General features: G+C 43.0%; 2 protein-coding genes across 7 annotated transcripts; one reads left to right on the top strand and one right to left on the bottom strand.

Moving 5' to 3' along the window:
* Nucleotides 1-2018: 2018 nt before the first annotated feature.
* On the bottom strand, nt 2019-11061 carry LOC131367595 (limbin-like). Of its 5 annotated transcripts, none has more exons than XM_058412987.1 (22): nt 10697-11061; nt 9660-9705; nt 9404-9567; nt 9261-9317; nt 8806-8986; nt 8507-8607; nt 8061-8126; nt 7835-7969; nt 7548-7696; nt 7255-7471; nt 7031-7171; nt 6760-6935; nt 6299-6458; nt 5508-5675; nt 5136-5419; nt 4824-5037; nt 4519-4746; nt 4235-4431; nt 4034-4121; nt 3490-3629; nt 3319-3414; nt 2019-2584 (listed from the first exon to the last, which is right to left on the bottom strand). In XM_058412987.1, the coding sequence occupies exons 1-22, from the start codon at nt 10853-10855 to the stop codon at nt 2227-2229; spliced, it is 3525 nt and encodes a 1174-aa protein (XP_058268970.1). In that variant the 5' UTR covers nt 10856-11061; the 3' UTR covers nt 2019-2226. The 5 variants fall into 5 exon arrangements, with proteins under 5 accessions (XP_058268970.1, XP_058268987.1, XP_058268979.1 ...); XM_058413004.1 differs by having other exon boundaries at nt 7548-7693; XM_058412996.1 differs by having other exon boundaries at nt 9404-9564.
* Nucleotides 11062-11168: 107 nt separating this feature from the next.
* Nucleotides 11169-20663, top strand: LOC131367622 (evC complex member EVC). Of its 2 annotated transcripts, none has more exons than XM_058413044.1 (22): nt 11169-11295; nt 12017-12176; nt 13432-13527; nt 13625-13714; nt 14360-14538; nt 14746-14830; nt 15507-15572; nt 15737-15868; nt 16033-16185; nt 16434-16650; nt 16756-16898; nt 17110-17208; nt 17294-17506; nt 17584-17693; nt 17991-18120; nt 18196-18354; nt 18446-18581; nt 18680-18782; nt 18906-19011; nt 19162-19231; nt 19341-19409; nt 19569-20663. In XM_058413044.1, the coding sequence occupies exons 2-22, from the start codon at nt 12018-12020 to the stop codon at nt 19571-19573; spliced, it is 2520 nt and encodes an 839-aa protein (XP_058269027.1). In that variant the 5' UTR covers nt 11169-11295; nt 12017; the 3' UTR covers nt 19574-20663. The 2 variants fall into 2 exon arrangements, with proteins under 2 accessions (XP_058269027.1, XP_058269017.1); XM_058413034.1 differs by having other exon boundaries at nt 19566-20663.
* Nucleotides 20664-20761: the final 98 nt, after the last annotated feature.

Below are 20761 nucleotides of genomic sequence, written 5' to 3'. Positions count from 1 at the left end.
TCTCTCTCTCTCCCCCCTCTTTATCTGTCTCTCTCTCCCTCTATACCTCCTTCCCCTTCTCTATCTGCCCCCCCTCCCTTTCCCTCCCTCTCCCTCCCTCTCTCTCCCTCTCTCTCTCTCTCTCTCTCTCTCTCTCTTTCGTGCTTTTTTGTCCTGAAAATGATAAAACAAAAACAGAACTTCATATATGAGTAGGAAAAAATCAGACTCTCTGGTTAGATTTTCTATTTCAGAGCCCAGGTAATGTCTTTCTGTAATAGAAAAACCCACTGTTATGACTTCTTTGAGAATCGTATGCAGTGTGACGTGACGGATCATGTTCTCTTGTGCGTCTCGGTGCCAGTGATGCTGAAGACTTGAATTTCTCTGAGAGACCACAGCCATGCACACAGCACTATAGTGAAATATTTTTGTTTTGGAACTTTTATTGTTTAATGTGTGAAGCTTTGGTGTTATTTGGTTTCCATGAGTGTTTCTGCACACTTGTCAGAGCATGTTTCAATTGTACACACACACACACACACACACACACACACACACACACAAGCATTGTTTTATAATCATTTAGGTTTTGCTTTACATTTAGCAAAAGTTACATAGTCCTTAAGATAATTTTTTTGTACATTTCTTCATATTCTAATACTCCAGTTTTAGTAGACAAGATTTAGTTTGGTTTCTGTTTGGAACAATCTGACCCTCAGAGGTGTACACTTTCACCTTGGGCCAGTTTGAGACTCAATCCTGACCAAGGTTTTGACTAAGGTTTGATTTAGGACAAGATTCAGTTTAGGATGAATTTCAGTTACGGTGATTGAGACTGATTCATCGTGGAGATTTCTCCTTGTTGTCTCTCATGAATACATTTTATCATTAGCAAAAAGAATGACTATACTGAGCAATAAGAAATAAAACCAAATGAAAGGAAATCATAATGTGCCTTTGTGTTTGAAACTGATTCACTTTCATACTATTGTACTGCTGCGTTCTCTGTTAGAAAACTCCCAGGATGCATTGAAGATGTTTATTTTGTTTGATTGATTGTTTTTTTGGAAAAATGATCTATTACTTCTATTACGTGATTCACTCTGAGACAGACAGAGAGAAATAGACAGACAGAAGGATAGACAGATGGATAAACAGAAAAACAGACCGACAGACAGATGGATAGACAGACGGACAGGCAGGTGGACGGACGGATGGACGGACAGACAGACAGACAGATAGATAGATAGACAAACAGATAGATAGGCAGACAGATAGATAGATAGGCAGACAGACAGACAGACAGACAGACAGACAGACAGATAGATAGATAGATAGATAGATAGATAGATAGATAGATAGATAGATAGATAGATAGATAGAATGGACTTTGATTCACTCTGAGACAGGTTTGTTCAGGGCATTAGATTGAGTTTATGGTGGGATTTTGTTAAAGTAAGCCTCAAAAGAATGTAATAGTAACCTGAGATATCAAATCAGAACATTTTCTTCTTTACGTGTAAACAAACAACACTGTATCCAGACACTTTATCCAGGTTGTACGAGGACAGAAACAATGCTTCTAGTGCTTTTGTTATTCTTCTTCCTTAACGGCTCATGTTTTTCAGCTCTCAGGTTGCACTTTAGCCGTCACTAAAAGGATCTCCTGATCTGTTTTATTTACTGTAAACATCTAAAGTGTCTTAATTACTGAGTAATGCATGCAGTGTGTGTGTGTGTGTGTGTGTGAGAGAGAGAAAGAGAGAGAGAGAGCAACAGAGAGAGAGAGAGATTATGTCTAGAACCTTTTTTTCTTAAAAGATATTACAAGCCAGTAAAAAGAATAAATATCATGTACAGTTTTCCTCTCTCTCTCTTTTGTTTTGTTACAGTTGCTCAATCATTTCTAATTGCATCCCCAGATCTTCATAAACTCCAAAGATCTCTGCAATCTTATTTCTCTTCATCTTTTTCATCTCTTTCTATCTTTCTTTTGAGCACACAGTAAACAGTACAAAATAAACCCCAACACCTGATCAGGTCATGTTTCATGTGTTTAGTGAGAACAACCAGTTGGAGCTATTGGAACTCACTTATTACATACTTATTACATACTTATTACAAGCTTATTATTCTTAAGCAACCTTATTATTACTTACACACAACACTGATCTGACAGGAATGTTTTACAGCTACAAAAGGCAGTCCATTAGAAATGACACACCCGTCTGAGGAACTGTCTCATCACGTCTGCTCTTGAGGAGCCACTGTTCCCTTTTTAAACTTGAACTTCTTCCTCTTCCCATGGCTCTGTGGCATGTGTGAAGCATCCGTAATGCGTAGTGGAGGTGAACTGTGGACAGTAAACAGTTTTTCTTCCACCATGTCACCTTCCTCAGCCACGCCCACTTCATCAGCATGGCTCATACACTCCATCTCCGCCGGTGTGCTCTCTCCCATCACAGAGGAGGATGCTTCCTTCTGTGTAGCCGCCTCAGTGACCGGCAGGCTGCATGCTGGTTGTTGTGAATCATGTCCTAATTGGTCAGCATGGGATCTGGAGAAGAGCTTCTCCACAAGCTTCTGCTTCTTCTTCAGCATTCTGAGGGAAACAGTGCATCATGGGAGTCTGGGGAGGTGCATAATGTCTCACACACACTTAGTTATAAAGAATAGAGTGTTAATAGTATCAACAACGAAGGGCGAATTACCTGTGTTCAGTTCTATAAGTAATATAGTGTAATATACACCAACCAGGCATAACATTATAACCACCTGTGTATTCTGACACCTTTCTATAAGAACCAGCATTAACTTCATTATCTTCAGCAATCTGAGCAACAGTAGCTCGTCTGTTGGATCGGATCACACGGGCCAGCCTTCACTCCCTACATGCATCAATGAGCCTTGGCCGCCCATGACCCTGTCTCCGGTTCACCACTGTTCCTTCCTTAGACCACTTTTGATAGATGCTGACCACTGCAGACCGGGAACACCCCACAAGAGCTGCAGTTTTGGAGATGCTCTGATCCAGTCATCTACCCATCACAATTTGGCCCTTCGTCAAACTCACTCTTACACTTGCCCATTTTTCCTGCTTCTAACACATCAACTTTGAGGACAAAATGTTCACTTGCTGCCTCTAATATATCCCACCCACTAACAGGTGCCATGATGAGGAGTGTTATTCAGTGTTATTCACTTCACCTCTCACTGCTCACAATGTTATGCCTGATCGGTGTAAGTGTAACTTTTGTACTTATGTGATGTTTATGCATAGACAAAACAACACAGGAACGAATAGGGAGTGTGGACTGCAGGAGCCACCTTCCTCACCTGTCAGTGTGAGTGTGAGAGCCAGGTGCCATGTGTTTGCTGATTACATCATTCCTCAGTCTGTCCACCAGATGGCAGCAGGGTCCTAATATCAGCCTACACACAATATAGTAATAGTGTACACATAACTGTATAAGATTGTGTGTGTGTGTGTGTGTGTATGTGTGTTACCCTTCTTTAGGTGCCAGTGTGTGTATTAGTGATTGGAGTTCTCCTTCAGGCTGTGTAGGCAGCAGGAGGCACAGGAGTTGCTGGAGAACTGGTTCTGGAACACCACTGAGTTTGACAAGCAATGACACAAGGAGGAGATCCTACACATACATACACACACACACACACACACACACACAAGGGATTTTAACTAACACTGTAGAATCAAAGTCCTACACACACACACACACACACACAAAGGAGTTTAACTAACACTGCAGAATCAAAGTCCTACACACACACTACTGAGGGTAATCAAAACTGTGGAATCAAACTCCTACACACACACACACACACTCTGGGTGTATCCTACACTGTGGAATCGATCTTCTACACACACACACACACACAACATTGTGGAACAAAAATCCCACACACAAACACAAACTGAGTGTAGGCAACAGTGCAGAATAGAAATTCTACATACACACAGAGAGAGAGCGTGAGTTTAACTGACAAAATCACACACAAACACACACACACACACACACACACACACCATTACCTGGTCAAAATGTGTGTAAAGCCTCTTCAGCTCCTGCTGTCCCCTCAGATCCTCCATCACCTGCTGCCTCCTGATCTCCATCGTCAATCTACAACACACACACACACACACACACTGTTAGAGACTTCTTTTTCTAGAAAGTATTTAACACACACACATACTTTAACTCCTTACACTCTCTCCTCCTGTGTGTGGTCATACCTCTCAGTGAGGGTGTGTGTGAGCTGCTGCCTCTTGTACAGTGCCTCCTGCAGGCACTCAGTGGTCATACACTCTGTGTTTACTTGGAACAATTCTTCCTCATCAGGGGTCAAGAGTTTATGATGACCAAACCCATCCATGGACCTTTCCCATTCAGACTCCTCCTTCTGCAGGAGCAGCTCCGCCTCCTCTAACGCCTGAACACAGAGGAACATGCTATGAACTGACAGTCTCTATGTGTGTGTGTGTGTGTGTTACAGTTCCAACCCATCAGCTGCTCTCACCAGGCTGTGTGTGTGTATGGCGTGTGAAAGCTCTTCCCCTACAGGTGCATGTGAGACTATCTGCATCAGCAATGTTTGTAGTCTCAGCAAAGCAGAGTGTGTTTCCAGAATCCGGTTCCTCCTCTCCAGTTTGTCCCACTGCACAGCCGCGACCTGCATCGACACTCTCTCCTCACACGTACTCATCTCATCCTCACACACACACACCTCATTCTGGCACACACAAACCTGTGAGAAACAAAAGGGGAGAAAGTCAATTACTAAAACACACACACACGGATAAAAACAAAAGTCGGAAAGCTCACTTGTGCACGTGTGAACATCGGGTACGGGTTGCTAGAGGCGTATTCGGGGGTGTGTTTTATGCTCTGATTGGTCGGATTGTCGCGTCCCTTCTCTCGTGACAGCATGTGGGGCAGCACCAGACAGCAGTCTAGATGACACACACTCTTCACATACTCCAACTGTATACGCAGCAGATCACTCTCTGACAGAGAGCACTGACTTTCCCACACACTCCTGAAAGACAGAGAGAGAGAATGAGGAAGGTACACACACACACACACACACACACACACACACAACTAACAAGCTTGACTAACACTGAAATCTTCCACCTGCAGTACGTGTGCATTCTTTCTCTCTTCTCTCTCTGCACCAGCAGCTCCTGCTCTCTGATTGTCTGAATCCTGCTGCGCGTCATTCGCAGCATTTTAGCCGCCTCCCTCTTCCGAACGCCAAGCTCCGCCTCCGTGTCAGCCAAGATTCCTCCAACAACCGACCCCGCCCTCAGCTGGAGGAGGAGCCAACGTGGGACGCCTGCCTCCTGTAGCGACTCACTTGTCTCACACTCCACCTGCTTCAGGTCAGCAACAGCATCTCGTAACACACACACCAGGACCTGCACACAGACATGTACACACATGAGAGGGAGAATAAGAGTATACGAGTATAATGGCTGAGAGAAATGTGCGTGTTTGTGTGTGTACCCGTCGTATGTGTGCTGCTGCCTCCTGGTCCAGGTGTGTGATCAGTTCTGACAGGTGTGTGTTGTGTGCACAAAGTAGTGTTTGCCAGCGCATCAGGTAGTCCTCCAGCGGTCCGTCACACACACTCCCACACACCAAATCCTGCTGCTCACATTTCTGCTCACATAGCTACACACACACACACACACATGAAGTAATGAAAAGTCCATGAAACGTATACACTACCAGTCAAAAGTTTGGACACATCTTCTAATTCCATGGTCTTTCCTGATGTTTATTTCTTTCTACATTGTAAAACAATGCTGAAGGCGGCCGAAATACACAATAATGTCCTTTGAACAGTTGATATTGAGATATGTCTGCTACTGATGCTCTGTAAAGCCTTCATAACGGCTCTAATCTGAGGTGCTGTTAATTGGTGATTTCTGAGGCTGGTCACACTAAATGAACTTCCCCTCTGCAGCAGAGGTCAGTTTTGGTCTTGCTTTACTGGGATGGTCTTCATGGGAGCCAGTTTCATCATGGTGCTTGATGGGTTTTGCAAATGCACTTGACAATACTGTTCCTGCAAGAACTATTCCAGTACACCTGACCTTCGTGTCTTAAAATAACAGCTGACTGTTTTTTGTTGTCATTACATATGGATTACTTAAATCCATGTGTGTTATTTCATAGTTTTGAAATCTCCAGTATTGTTCTAGAATGTAGAAAATAAATCCCTAAACAAAAAACATCGAATCAAAAGGTGTGTCCAAACTTTTGACTGGTAGTGTATGTGCTATAACATGTACCGTCTCGGAGATGCGCGCTCTTCTCGTTCTGATGATGTCACAATGAGCTGAGCTACGCTCTCGACCCAGCTTTTCCTCGAAACTCTTCAGGACACGCTGGAGCTCTGACTGAGCACGCTCCAACTGGTGTACGCAGTGCTGGTCAGAGAGAACACCCTCCCTAAACACACACACACAAGATAAAAACTCCATTCCTTCATAGAATTCAACACAAAATGAATGTTTTGGACTGGACAAACAGCAAACGTGGTCAGTGTAGGGGGTGGTCCATCTATCCTTTAATGATCTCCACCTTGTTAAGACGTTACAGAAGTGCTGTTTGAACAAAATATTCTCATATTCTTCTATAAAGGGTGCCGATTATTTTTGGCCCTGACTGTTCGCACTTTGATTAAAACAGTAGACAGATAGAGTGTCTATATCTTAAAGAAAGAGAGAGAGAGAGAGAGAGTATTGTGTACCTGCGGATGCGGGTGAACCAGCTGTCCATGTGTCGAGAGAAAGCACTGAACATGTCACACATTGAATGCTGTAGATCTTGCAAACCCTGCAGCAGGAAGCGGCGCTGCGCCTGTTGCTCGCTCAGCACTGCTCTCTGATTGGCTATGAACAGATCAAGCACCGACTCCAGCTGATCCTGTGGGCGGAGCATCTCGATCACTGATTTAATGAGTTAATTATTTAAATACACTGAAAGATAAGTTAAGGACACTGCTACAAACTCTATGATACCTGACAGATGTAGTATCTGTGTAGTAGCTGATTGGCCATGTGTGTTCCTCCAGTCATGGCCGCCTCCTCTATTTCCTCACTTATGATCGCGTGGAGCTCTTCTCTTCTGCGTAACGCATCCAAACGTCGCTGCTCCACATTCTATGTGCACACATATCCAGACACAAAGCAGGTTTAAACAGACCACAGGACTAATAAATGCTTACAGCGTATATGTGTGTTACCTGTATCTCAGAGTGTGCTTCAGTTGTGGAGCGAGTGTTGAGTTGTGACTTCTGATCCTCCTGCATGTCGGTCACATGACTGAGCAGGTCCACTACGCTTACTTCATTACCGGACCCGCTTCCTCCGGCGGTTAGTGCCCTGAAGACACCTTTCAGCATCTGCACACGCACACACTCCAGCATCACGGCAGCCCGCAACAGAGAGGACAGCTCTAAACTGAAGGAATGTAGAAAACAATAAATAAAGTGTGTCAATAATTTGATCTATTTTTATATAAGGGTCTCGTTTGTACTTGTCCAGAGCAGGTGACATGTTTTGTGGATCCTCCAGTGCCATGATATCGATGATTCTATCCTCAAATGCAGCGTCCTCATTGGCTGTGTCACTGGGGTTACAAACAGCCTCCTCTGGCTCCGCCTCTATATTAAAGCTCCGCCTCTTCTAAAATAGATTGAGTACAAATCAGCACCATGTGCGTGTGTGGTTACTCGTGTGCTGAAATTGATGTGACATCACCACTAGCTTTAAGGTTAAACAAGTGAGTGTGTGTGTGTGGTGTGTGGTGTGTGTGTGTCTCACCCTATATGTATGTGCACGCATTAAGCACTTCTTATAGAAGCAGCCAGCAGTGAGGAGTGTGGAAGCCAGCAGCAATGTGGAGATCAAAAAAGCCACACAGAATCCTGCAAAGTGTAAGGCATGATTCATACACACCTGCAAAAAAAACCCCATCAGAATTAATTCATTCTTATTTAGCGTCCATGTTAAACAGCAGAATCTCGCTTCTGTGCATGTGCGTTTTCACCTTTTCTGTAGTGTTGATCCTCAGAGTGAAATTCGCCACCACAGACCTGAATAAACTGATATTATTCTGTATAAACAAAGACACAATCAATCACAGTCAGTGAGTGAGACTGTGAGAGAGTGAGCTGGTCATTAATGAGTGGGTCAGTGAGTCGGTCAGTCAGTGAGAAGGACAGTGAGTGAATGAAAGAAGCAGTCAGCAAAGTGTGTGGGTTAGTGAGACGGGGAGAGAGAGAGAGAGAGAGAGAGAGAGAGAGGGCGAGTAAATCTGAGAAACCTGAGAATCAGTGAGTCAGTTACTCAGTGAATCAGTGAGTGAATCAACGAGTCAGTTACTCAATGAATCAGTGAGTGGATCAGTGAGTCAGTTACTCAGTGAGTTTGTGATTCTTAAGCAGCAGGTAGAATTTAGCAGGGATCCCTGTGTGTGTGTGTGTGTGTGTGTACCGGAGACGTGCTGGAGAAGGTGAGGAACGCTGGCAGAAACAGATCTTCATGCGTGCTCACTTTTACACTCGCTGTGTATGACACAACATACCTGGAGCCAGCTAAACACACACACACACACACACGCACATCATAAAATGAAATCTTTAAAAATTAATAGGAATATTAAGTGGATCTCCTAGTATGTGTGGAACCAGATAAGTGTGATTATAATGATGGTTTTGTGGTGTGTTTGTGTGTGTGTGTGTGTACTGAGAAGTGAGCCCATGCTAAAGGTTTGTGTGTGTGTGTGTGTCTACCAGACAGTGTGTCAGTGCTGAAGGTTTGGTACTCTCTGTCCTGCACGTTCCCACTGCTCTGCAGGCTGATGATGTCAGAGATAGTGTCACGTATACTGAGTTGTGATAGGTCTCTTCCACCCTCAAGGTTTTTAACCTCCAGTTCGACACGGACCTGGGGAAACTCACTTCCTTCTACCACCTGACACACACACACAGAAAATAAATGCTATTCAACAGAAGCACATGCTGGGCTTCTTTATATCCTTTAATATCTCATAGACCAGAGATGGACTCAACAGACGATGTGGTCAGTCAGTTATTCAGGGACTTAAATACTGCAGCTTTTAAACAAGGTCTCACAAACAGCATTGAGACTGCTGAGAGAGACATAATGGGAGATATTCCAAGAGTGAATGAGAGAGAGAGAGAGAGAGAGAGAGAGAGAGAGAGAGACAGATGACAGATGGTAGTACCTGAGCACATTTCTGGAACTGGACACGAAATTCAGACGACTTTCCAGCAGACCCCATCTGCAACAGGAAGCAGACCTAAATCACACTGAGATACATAGAATAGCAGTATGATGTGAAACAGGTGACAGCTAACCAGGTCTCACCTGAGGCAGTGTGTGTCGTGGCTCTCTCTGGTAGTTTCGCCTAAGCACTGTCTCTTTCATCTGGTCAATCAGAGCATACAGGCTGTGTCCCCAGGGGCCTTCAGGGGCCGCCGAGCGGAGAGCGACTTCCTCATTCTGCTGAGTTACGATGGAAGTGCTTCCTGCTTTTTAGGACAAAGTAAAATAGTTGTAATTTTCCAGTAAACCAGCTCCGCCATTGCAGCGTGTCTCAGTGTGACAAAAGAAGAGTTTTTACCTGCGTTGAGGTCCAAATACTCAGATCGACTCCTCTGACCAAGGCACTGCACAAAACAATAACACAGAGAGAACAACTCCATTTTATTTATATAATGAACAAAACACCTCCATAATCTTGATCCTCAGAGTGAAATTCACCACCACAGGCCTGAATAAACTGATATGATTCTGTATAAACAAAGACACAATCAGTCGCAAACACTGTGTGAAGCGGGAATTGAGTCAGTGAGTGAGACTGTGAGAGAGTGAGATGGTCATTAATGAGTGGATCAGTGAGTCGGTCAGTCAGTGAGAAGGACAGTGAGTGATTGAAAGAAGCAGTCAGCAAAGTGTGTGGGTTAGTGAGTCAGTGTTTCATTCTAGGAGAGAGAGAGAGAGAGAGAGAGAGAGAGAGAGAATTTGGACAGCGGAGCTCGGAATGATCTCATTTCCTTTGTCTCTGAGTTCAAATTACAAAGAGTGTCTTTTGCTAGCCACAAGCTAGCCAGCTAAGTGTAACGAATGTGATGGCAGTGTCGCTACTCGATCCGTACCGGAAACACGATGAGCATGTGCAGAAATGTGTCTACGTCTTGTCTGAAGTATGACGAAACGATTGACGACAGTTTATTTATACGGCAGGAATCTATAATACTACTGATAATGTAATGTTATAATGTGTTGTTGGCTAGAGTTTCCGCGCATGCGCAGTACGGATCGAGTAATGACAGGCAGGGTAATCTATACAAGCAATCCCCCTGTGACGTCACGGGACACAAAACCACTAACTTCTGACAGAAATAACGAAAATAAAGCACCAACCAACAACTCTGCACCATTATCACTAAGCACATCACACATATTTCTACATAAACATATTCGATGTGTTACAGGTTGGACTTTTCCTTTAACCACAGGCATTCTCACAAACCAACACACACAGAGATAGATAGATAGATAGATAGATAGAGAGTGTACCTTCACTAATAAGGTGAGTACTTAACACGGTCATATCAAATGAACATGCATGCATTTGTCTCAATATGCATGCCCTACCTGACCACTGGTCCCGCGCTCATCCGGCACGGGGATTGTGCCGTTATCCTCCGGTTTCAGAGCAAGCACGCGCGCATCGTGGAAGCGCTGATCGGCTCGCGCCACACACAGCAGGATGCACGCGCAGTAGAAAGAGAAGGTTGCGTGAGACCAACGCATTTAACATCTACGACCAAAAGTCATAAAGCGCCATAAACCTTCACTCACACGGAATTCTCTCATATCATTACACGGACGTTAAAAAAAAATAATAAAAAACACGTGTGGTCATTTAGGAAAGAAAAACACTCTGAACGTGAACATCCACAAGAGTTGAAATGCACTTCCGCTTTTTCTGCTCCATGTTGTTTAGTTTTGGGAAAAAGGGGGTGGAGTCTGACACTTTCAAGTTTCCCAAATCTCCAAACTTTAGGAATTCTGCACTGGGGCTCCGCCCTCTTGACTCTCATTGGCTAGTCTTTGAGAAGACACGTTATGCTATTGGTCAAAAAGTGGATCGTGTTTCTGTGCGTTGAAAAGGAGAAAAGGTGAGATTTCTAATCTGTGTGCGCGCGAGGATGTTGTTTTAATGAAGGCTGGACTACAAACACACGCACTAGGTATGTTGCAACATGTTTACGTGTCCAGTCGTAGTGTCTGTATGGCTTTTTTAATTCTCAAAACATCTCGTAAAAGTCTAAGTAGCAGAACAAAATTTCCGCGCATGCGCGGAGCGCCATTTTAACCCTCATAGCCATTAGTTTATTAGTAAACCCGTTAGAAAGTTACCATAGCAACGAAAACTCATGGCGCGTGTCAGAAGAGTCACTTTTGTTTTCATATTTAATTTGCACGCGCATAATAAAGCATATACTTCTCATTTATTAATTGTTAAAGGAAAAGCCAAGAAGAAACACATTAGATGTAATATTTGTTGTGGGTTTGTTGGTTTCCTGTGGAAAGTGTTGGTGTTGTGACGTCATAGCATGGCACAGTTACAATGATGATCTGGTCTCTGGTCTGGTCAGCTGCCTTCAGCTAAATTTACATAAAAAGCTGCTACAGAAGCCGCCCTGGTTCATTTTTATTAATCCGGCGTCACTGATGGTCTGTGGTCATTTTTTGGATTAAGTCTACTAAAATACAGTTATAGATCTGTTCACAGTTCACTGTTTCATGACCTCTGCTGTAGATTATGGATCTCATTGTCTGTTCATTTCAGGAAGCAGTTAATAAAACAATTCCAAAGTTACTATACTGTGTGGTCTTATCATCTGATTCCTCTTCTACAGAAACTTGAATCAGTTTTGGAGTGAAATGTGTGTGTGTGTGTGTGTTTAGGATGGTGTGCTCTGGCGATGTGCTGCTGCAGCAAGCAGAGTGTGTGTCTCTCCACTCTGGTGTGTTGCTGGGAAGTGTGTGTTCAGGACTGCTGCTGGGAATGATCGCCGCCATGTTTATACACACACTCCTCTTTAAACCCTACTGTCTGTCTGCAAAGGTCTCTCTCTCTGTCTGTCTGTCTGCCTGTCTCTCTCTCTCTCTCTCTGTCTCTCTCTCTGTCTCTCTCTCTCTCTCTCTCTCTCTCTGTCTGTCTGTCTCTTTCTCTCTCTCTTTCTCTCTCTCTCTCTCTGTCTGTCTCTCCGTCTCTGTCTCTCTGTCACTCTCTCTCTTTCTCTCTCTCTCTCTGTCTCTCTGTCTCTCTCTCTCTCTCTCTCTCTCTCTCTGTCTGTCTCTCCGTCTCTCTCTCTGTCTCTCTCTCTCTCTCTCCCTCACACACACACACACCTTCACATAAATACACATGCACACATTTGCAGACACACACATTATAACATTTTTCACCAGTTTCAGCACTTCAGTTGTAATTTAACATCATTACAGAGCTAGGGACTAATTCATGGCGGAAGGATATCGCAGTGTTGTGGTGATGTGTTGGCATCCACAGGTGTTAGTTCTGTAATCCTGTACTGTGCATTGAAACAAAATGTTGAAATCAAACTAATATTAACCGGCTTTATACGCACTAAATGAGTCAATTTAATTGTGTAATTTTATGAAATCTATTTTATTAGCTCCAACGTTACAAAATTTGGCATTATAAAGATATAAAAGTTGATGATCACTGAATATCACGCTTCTGTTTAAAGTACAAGGAGAGCTGAGCTTGCTTTTTTAGATAATGCTTATACTTTGTGTTTTTATGCTATCTTGTAATTATAGTTCTCTGTTATATGAATGTAGGAGTATTGTTATACAAAAAATTAATGTAACAAAAATATATTAAGTATAAACAGCAGCAGTAAGCCACTTGTACTGACAGGGAGGCATGCTATAAATAGAAGAACTTCATCTAGATTAACTTCAGCCTAGGAAATCCACCAGTGTGTCCCATGGGGCTCGGGTTGACGTATTTCTGGGAAATAACTTTTCATTATGACAAGATTTTTATGATCCTCAGTCAACATTATGTCTCTGATCCTTTAAGAAGATTAGAAAGCATCTCTGTTCACTGATTTATCAGTACTTTCCCCTCCAGAAACGTCCCAGTATCACCGCAGGACATCCCATAAGTTCTCGATTTATCTCCGTCACGGTGAATCGATCTGTTCTGAACGCAGATTAATATTCATAAATTCATAATGCTAACAACAAAAAGTGTGTCAGATTTAAACCATAACACAAACACACCAATATCCCACCACATTACAGTGTGTTTAAATGTTCCTGTGGGGTAAAGTTAACATTCTGTGTAGTCTAAAGGTGACCCGTGGAGCCTTATGGATGAGGATGAGGGGGATGATGAAACGGAGCAGGACGACATGAGAAGGGACAGAGAGCCTGCTGAAAGAGTTTGTAGACACAGAAAGAAACACAAGCTTCTGTATGAATAGAAAATAATTCAATTTCATTTTATTAACCGTTTCTTCCTCTCTGCTGGCATCTCAGGTGAGCTGCACAGACAGTCCTGTGATCAACGACGTCAGTGCGTTTGCGCTCAAGGCGAGGGTGGTGTATCCCATTAACCAGAGATACAGAGTAAGTGATTTTTTTCTTTTCATGTTTTAACCTTTCGAAGCTAACTGAATTAGCTGGATCGGCAGGTTTTTTTGTCCAAAAACCCTCCGATATTGTAAATGCCCTCCAGAATTATTGGCACCCTTCATGAACAGGAATGCTTCTGCATTAAATACACTGTGTACATGATTTATTGAGGCAAACGAGACAAAATAAAGCTAAACATAGACAGAAATGTATAGGAAAGAGAAAATGGAGCGTGAATAAAGAAGCAAAATCTCACACAAGCTTTATAATATTATAAAAGCTAATCTTCTGTACCATCAGGATCAAAATATGACGGCACAGGTATCTCAAAGAACTCAATCCAGTTATATTAAAGTCTTAAGAAGTTAAGAAGAAAAAAAATTGTCACATTTAGTAAATCTGGTGGTTTTTATTTTATTTATTTATTTATTTGAATTAGTTTATTATTGAATTATTAAGCTACATACACAAAACTGTTGCTATGGATGCATTTCCAGAAACATGATTTTAGTATTTAGGTTTATTTCACCTTTTCCTTTTTCCTGTTAAATTTGTTATTTTCATCTTTTATTACATTTAAAAGTTCAATTTATTATTAAAATTATTTGGCTATTCTCATTTGGATGATCTGATTCTTAGCCATTAGCAGATGGAGCCTCCGATCCCTCTCCCCACGACTCCGCCTCCTCGTCTTCTGATTGGCCGGATGAGAGCGGTGATGAGGATGAGAGCATTTCATTTGGCCCCGCCCACAAAACCCATGCGAACCTCACATTCAGGAGAGCACAACACTATGCACACACACTGTCCTACCCAGAGTGAGTACACAACATAACAAGTGGACTGGAATGTAATGATATTAAAATTTCTAATAATTTAAAATTTTTATATTAACTCATTCTTGTAAACTATCAGCAAATGGTTATTTCTTTTCTTTAGTGGTACTTTTTTCCCCCTCTAACACACACACACTAACAAAATATACCAAGGGTGTTTCTGAAGCTGTGTGTGTGTGTGTGTGTTAGTGATGAGAGGAGACTCAGTCTGCTGTGTGTGACGCTGCAGAACCTTCATCAACATATGGCTCAGTTACAAAAGGAACAGTGGGGAGTAGGTTACACACACACACACACACACACACCTATGCACACACATACATCAATCAGGCATAACATTATGACCACCTGCCTAATATAGTGTTGGTTCAGCTTTTGCTGTCAAAACAGCCCTGACCCGTCCTGCACTGTGTATTCTGATACCTTTCTATCAGAACCAGCATTAATTTCTTCAGCAATTTGAGCAACAGTAGCTCGTCTGTTGGATCGGATCACACGGGCCAGCCTTCGCTCCCCACATGCATCAATGAGACTTGGCCGCCCATGACCCTGTCGCCGGGTCACCACTGTTCCTTCCTTGGACCACTTTTGATAGATACTGACCACTGTAGACCGGGAACACCCCACAAGTGTTGGAGATGCTCTGATCCAGTGGTCTAGCCATCACAATTTGGCCCTTGTCAAACTCGCACAAATCCTTACACCTGCCCATTTTTCCTGCTTCTAACACATCAACTTTGAGGATAAAATGTTCACTTGCGGCCTCTAATATATTCCACCCACTAACAGGTGCCATGATGAGGAGATCATCAGTCTTATTCACTTCACCTGTTAGTGCTCATAATGTTATGTCTGATCGGTGTATATATTTGAAGAGTTACTTACTTACATTCACAATTCATAGACTTTCACTATATACTAATCTATTGTTATTATTTTTATTATTTTAGATTTTTTTTCAGATTGTTCAAGTTCTGTTCAGCACAGATGATCGACTCCTACAGCAGCAGGAGAAGGTGTGTATCTGTTTGTGTGTGTGAGTTCAAGTGTGAAAACTTCAACCATTCTAGATTTGTCTTTCATTTCAAAATGTATACACAAAACATACTGTGTTGTTGTTGTTGCTTTGTGTGGGAAAGAACAAGCAAAAGACTCGTTTATTCACGTTCACTCTGGGCAGGAATTAGAGATGTTGAGAAAGGAATCGTCTTCTGGACAATTCTGGAGGTCCAAAATGGGGGCGGAGCCAATCTGTTCCATAGAAGAAGTGAAAATGGCAGGAAGAGAGAAACTGGAACACACACTGCATACGGTATTTGGATGAAAAGATGAAAGCTGTCATATTTCATATACATAAAGCACTGATTAACATCATGCCAACAGTACAGTGAACTGATTTACGTGTGACCTATGAAAACTATCACTGTTGTTTACAGATGTGTGTTACAATATGTGTGTGCGTGTGTGTGTGTGTAGGTTCTGAGTTTTGCTAAACAGCTGGAGCGGCTTGGTCAACATTTCCATAGCAGCATGCCAACTAATGTCATGCAGGAAGTGACACGTACGCTCATCAACTGCCTACTGCTGATGGAAAAGCAACTGAAAGACATTCATTCTAATATCATTCAGGTTTGGAGCATCACACACACACACACACACACACACACACACACATATGCTTTAATTACACAGTCTATCCATAGACAAGCAGACAGAAATGTTTGAAATAGGTGGTGTTAATTAATGCCCCTAATATGTAGACAGATATTTTAAATATGTGTAAATTTAAACACCTAGTAGACTGATAGACAGACAGATCATTTAAATAGATGTTGTTAGTTAGACATGCTCTTTCACTAGCTCTCTCTCTCTCTCAGACACTGTGGGACAGGCAGCAGTGGTGGGAGGAGTTATCTGGATGGCTACGAATTAGGACTGCTTTAACGAGGCAGGAGGCGGAGCTTCTGATCCAGCTCACCAGTCAATCAGCGGAGGAGCTGACAGCTGACGGACAGCTGGAGTTTGATCACATGGAGAAGCTGATCAGTGAGCTACAGAGTGTGCTGAGTAATGAGCTGCAGCGCTGCTCTGAACGTATGCAACAAACACACACAGAAACACAAACACACTGCATTCAACACACTTGTCAAACTGTGACACACTTCATGAACTCAAGATTGTGTGTGTGTGTGTGTTTAGAGGTCACAGATCACACTCTGCAGCTGGTCAGTGATCACTGTAAGAAGATCGATGTGAGGTTGAGGAAGATGTTAAAGGCTCAAAACAAAGAGATTCACACGATCCAATCTCACAATCATCAAGATGCTCAGCAGGTTGCCAAGGTAACGTACCTGCGTACCAGTGGCTCCTAATTTTCCTATTCATTTGCATCTGTAACTGGATCTCTGTTATTAGACATGACTAGCTCCTCCTGATCACTACGTATTCAAATATGAGTAGTGCTTTCCACGTATGACATAATTTAAAGACGCCATTAGACATGACAAACCCCTCCCATTGAAATGACTGATGATGTCACTATCTGTGCCTCAGCTGATGGCAGAGATGAAGTTAAAACACTGGACACAGAGACAGGAATTTGAACTACAGCAAGACAGGAAAGTGTCCGATGCTGTGTGTGACCTGTGGAAGGTGGGTGCTGGTATGTCTGACTTAATCCTCCACCCTTAAAGGATCTAAATATAATGTAAAATGTGTGTGTGTGTGTGTGTTGCAGAAATTGTTTTGTAGTTGTTCCGAAAGTGTCCGGATGTTGTGGCGAGAATGTGTTGCGAACGCGCTCACTACAAGCTCCGCCCTTTCTGAGGAACGCAGCCGCACACTTCTGGACAATTTGGAGCTTGATTGGACCAATCAGATGCAGCAGAAGGAGAGCCACACCCACCAGCAGCTGCAGATGCTCAGAGAGCAGCTGGAGCAAAGCAAACAGGTGTGTGTGTGTGTGTGTGTGTGTGTGTGTGTGTGTGAGGAGTATATGTGAATGTTGATGGATATAGCTCTTTGCAGATTTGGGCTGAACAGGAAGCATTAGCTGCTGCAGCAGTCAATCATCTAAGCAACCAGAACATGAAGGTTACTGTAGCACTGATTGCCAGGCAGAAGGACCTAAGGGACAGGTGAGAGGTCCTGTAACCCCACCCCTACTTGGCATCTGTCCACCCATTTTTACATATGCTTTCCTTTAGCCCCACCTCTCGTTCTATATTGTCGTTTAGTTAAGCACCTAATTTCAACCTCTGTCCATCTGTCCATTTTTCCTTACTTGGTCATGTTCAGTTGTGACGCTTGTCCAGTTCCTGCTCCTTTTACTCCAGGGCACAGATCTTTATTTTGCATCATTGCCCTTGTTATTGCTTTTTAGTTGTGCTTTGCTTTAAACTTCCACAACACCGAGCTGCTGTTTGTTCCATCAGCGTTGCAGTGATTGAAGGAAAACAGCGCCTCCTGCTGTCAGAACTCCAGCGCCACTTAACCGCTCAGCACTTCTACAACACAACACTGAGAGAGATGATGACTACACAGCTCTCACACACAGACACACAGGTACATACTTACACTAACATGGACACACACACACACGTTTAATATACTTACCTTTTCTGCTCTGTAATCATTCAGAGCCTCCAGCAGGATCTCCTGTCAGACCTCGAAAGAGCCTCTGAGCTCCTTCGAAGCCACGCCCAGTTTCTGATCGGTCACGCCCTGGATTGCAATTTTCGACTACGATTGGACACTTCGGTACCGTCCAACAAGACAGCAGCTAATGATGGACAGAAGGTGAGGCAGCAATACAATAAATGGTGGCAACAGTAAGCTAACTACTGAATCTGTGTTTCTTGCATACATTCCTGTCTGTCCGTCGTTACAGGAGCAGCTGATGAAGGCACTATGTGACAGTGTGTGTGTATCACATGACACACTTTCCACTATCATAATGAACTACTGCTCGCACCTTCAAACAGTCGTCACGGCAACGCAGCTCCGCCCACCACAACAACACTTACGTGAGCATTGCTCCTATGCATCATACAAAATCTCTACAAATCCTAACTGTTTGAGATGGTTTTATGAAGTGTGTGTGTGTGTGTGTGTCTCAACACAGAGTTGAGAGAGAGATGGCAGAAGACAGCAGAGTGTGTGAGGTCTCTACAGAGGGAGCTCAACCACTGGGCTAGAAAACCGCACTCGGCTGAGTTCTACAGAAGGTACACACACACACACAGACACAATAAGTTTAGATTTGGAGAGGGTATTGAGAGGGGGCATATTTTATTTAAAATAAGTGATTTGATTGCTTCCATTGTGTGTGTGTGTGTGTGTGTGTTTAGAGTCGAGCAGCAGAAGCAGCGTTTTCTCTCTGTTTGTGAGGAGGAGTGTGTGTGTGACAGGGTGGACCTGCAGCACCAAATACAAACCATCAGTCAGGAGCTTCAGGTGAGTACACACACACACACACACATAGAGTATGTTAAGTATTATAGCAGCACACACATAGAGCATACTGACTTAAGAAACACTGACGATGTTCAACATCTACATAAATCTGTACTTTATACAAATGTAAAAAAGATCCTGTGTGTTTAGAAAGAAGAGGAGAGTTTCCTGTCTCGACTGGCAGCTCTAACAAGAGTTCCTGTGACAAACAGACATGCAGGTCAGACACAAACTCACACTCTCTCACACACACACACACATATACACCAAGCTGTATGGTGTGTGTTCATGAAAGGTGTTTTTTTATTACTTTGTGTCTGTGTGTATAGCCACAGAGCAGAGTTTAGTGCCACTGAAGTGCAGAGAGAACCTTCAGTATTCCACACTGCCCACTGCAGGTAATCCAGCCTTTTCTCTACCACACACACACACACACACACACACACATTCATACTCTGTCTCTCTCTCTCTCTCTCATATGTATCTCAGTCATTCATTTTTTGCTATATCTGTCTGTCTCACTTTCTAACTGTTTCCTTGTCATCTTCTCTCAGCAGACTGATAAACATTAAGGCCCAACGAGACTTTCTGCAGTCTTTAACCATGTTGTACATTTTAAAAATAAACATTTTTTGGAAAAAAAACACTGTCTACTACTGTCTACGTCTACTGATGTCCTTGGACACATCATCAGTGACAGTACCAGGGGTCCTTAGGGGTTTCGGTTCTTTCAACTTCAGACCCCCTCATCCTGGTGATCCAACCAGGAGTCCCGGCCTGTGTCCAAGCAGCGTTCGACCACAGTTTGTCCCTGGTAATCCACAGCCATCATGATGCTCTCTCTGCAGCTTTCGGAAGCTCTCCTGATGGCTTGCCTTTTCTGGGCTCCAGTGATGCCCAGGAGGCTATAGGCCTTGCACAGTGACTCCCCTACAAAGCCCCCCCACCCCCCCAACTGGCACCATACACTGTGCACACCACCCCCGACTGCAACATTCCTCCACCAGTTCTGTATATTTCCCCCTCTTTCGCTCATTGGCCTCCTCCATTCTCTCCTCCCACGGTACTGTCAGCTTCAGCATAATGACTTGTTTTGATGAGTCTGATGTCAGCACAATGTCTGGCCTCAGAGAAGTTTCTGTGATGTTTTCCAGAAATTTAAGCTGTTTCCCCAGATCAACTCTCATCTGCCAGTCTTGTGCCGATCTCAAGAGGCTCGTCTGAGTTTTTAACTTGGCGTTTGGATGTTCTCCCGCCTTCACAAAGGAGATGCTGGATCTTACCTTTCGGAGACGTCTGGTCTGGCCGATAGTGCTGTCGAAAGCTTCAGCAACTGCTTTTAGCACTTGGTCTTGGCACCTGTATGCTCCAGAGACATTCATAAAAAACTTTTAAAAAACTGCTGCTTTTAATGGTCACCACTCAAATGATGTTTATTGTGAGATGATTATTTCGTTTTGTAAGGAGTCGCCAGTATTTCATAACAGTCAGAGGTGATTTATTTGTGTGACTGAAATATAGAATAATTCCTTCATTCATTTTCAGTAACTGCATAATCCTGATCAGATCAGATACTTTTAATGTAAACGCAAAATCTTTTAGACATTTTTAAAAACTTTTAAGCTGATATGATTGACATGATTCTGACATAAATCATTATATCAATATATATATATATATATATATATATATATATATATATATATATATATATATATATATTGATATATATATATATTGATATAATAAT

Source organism: Hemibagrus wyckioides, linkage group LG02 (genome assembly GCF_019097595.1).
Source record: "Hemibagrus wyckioides isolate EC202008001 linkage group LG02, SWU_Hwy_1.0, whole genome shotgun sequence".
NCBI classification, from domain to species: domain Eukaryota; kingdom Metazoa; phylum Chordata; class Actinopteri; order Siluriformes; family Bagridae; genus Hemibagrus; species Hemibagrus wyckioides.
Note: the sequence above shows the minus strand (reverse complement) of the source record. Positions and strands in the feature narration are given on the sequence as shown.

Coding starts and splice junctions, on each gene's coding strand:
- LOC131367595 (XM_058412987.1), bottom strand. CDS start 10,855: ATGCGTTGGTCTCACGCAACCTTCTCTTTCTACTGCGCGTGCATCCTG. Junction 7,697..7,834: donor TGCGTGCACATACATATAGG/GTGAGACACACA, acceptor AATCTATTTTAG/AAGAGGCGGAGCTTTAATAT. Junction 5,420..5,507: donor CAGCAGCACACATACGACGG/GTACACACACAA, acceptor GTCTGTGTGCAG/GTCCTGGTGTGTGTGTTACG.
- LOC131367622 (XM_058413034.1), top strand. CDS start 12,018: ATGGTGTGCTCTGGCGATGTGCTGCTGCAGCAAGCAGAGTGTGTGTCT. Junction 14,539..14,745: donor CACACACTGTCCTACCCAGA/GTGAGTACACAA, acceptor TGTGTGTGTTAG/TGATGAGAGGAGACTCAGTC. Junction 17,694..17,990: donor CAGAAGGACCTAAGGGACAG/GTGAGAGGTCCT, acceptor TTGTTCCATCAG/CGTTGCAGTGATTGAAGGAA.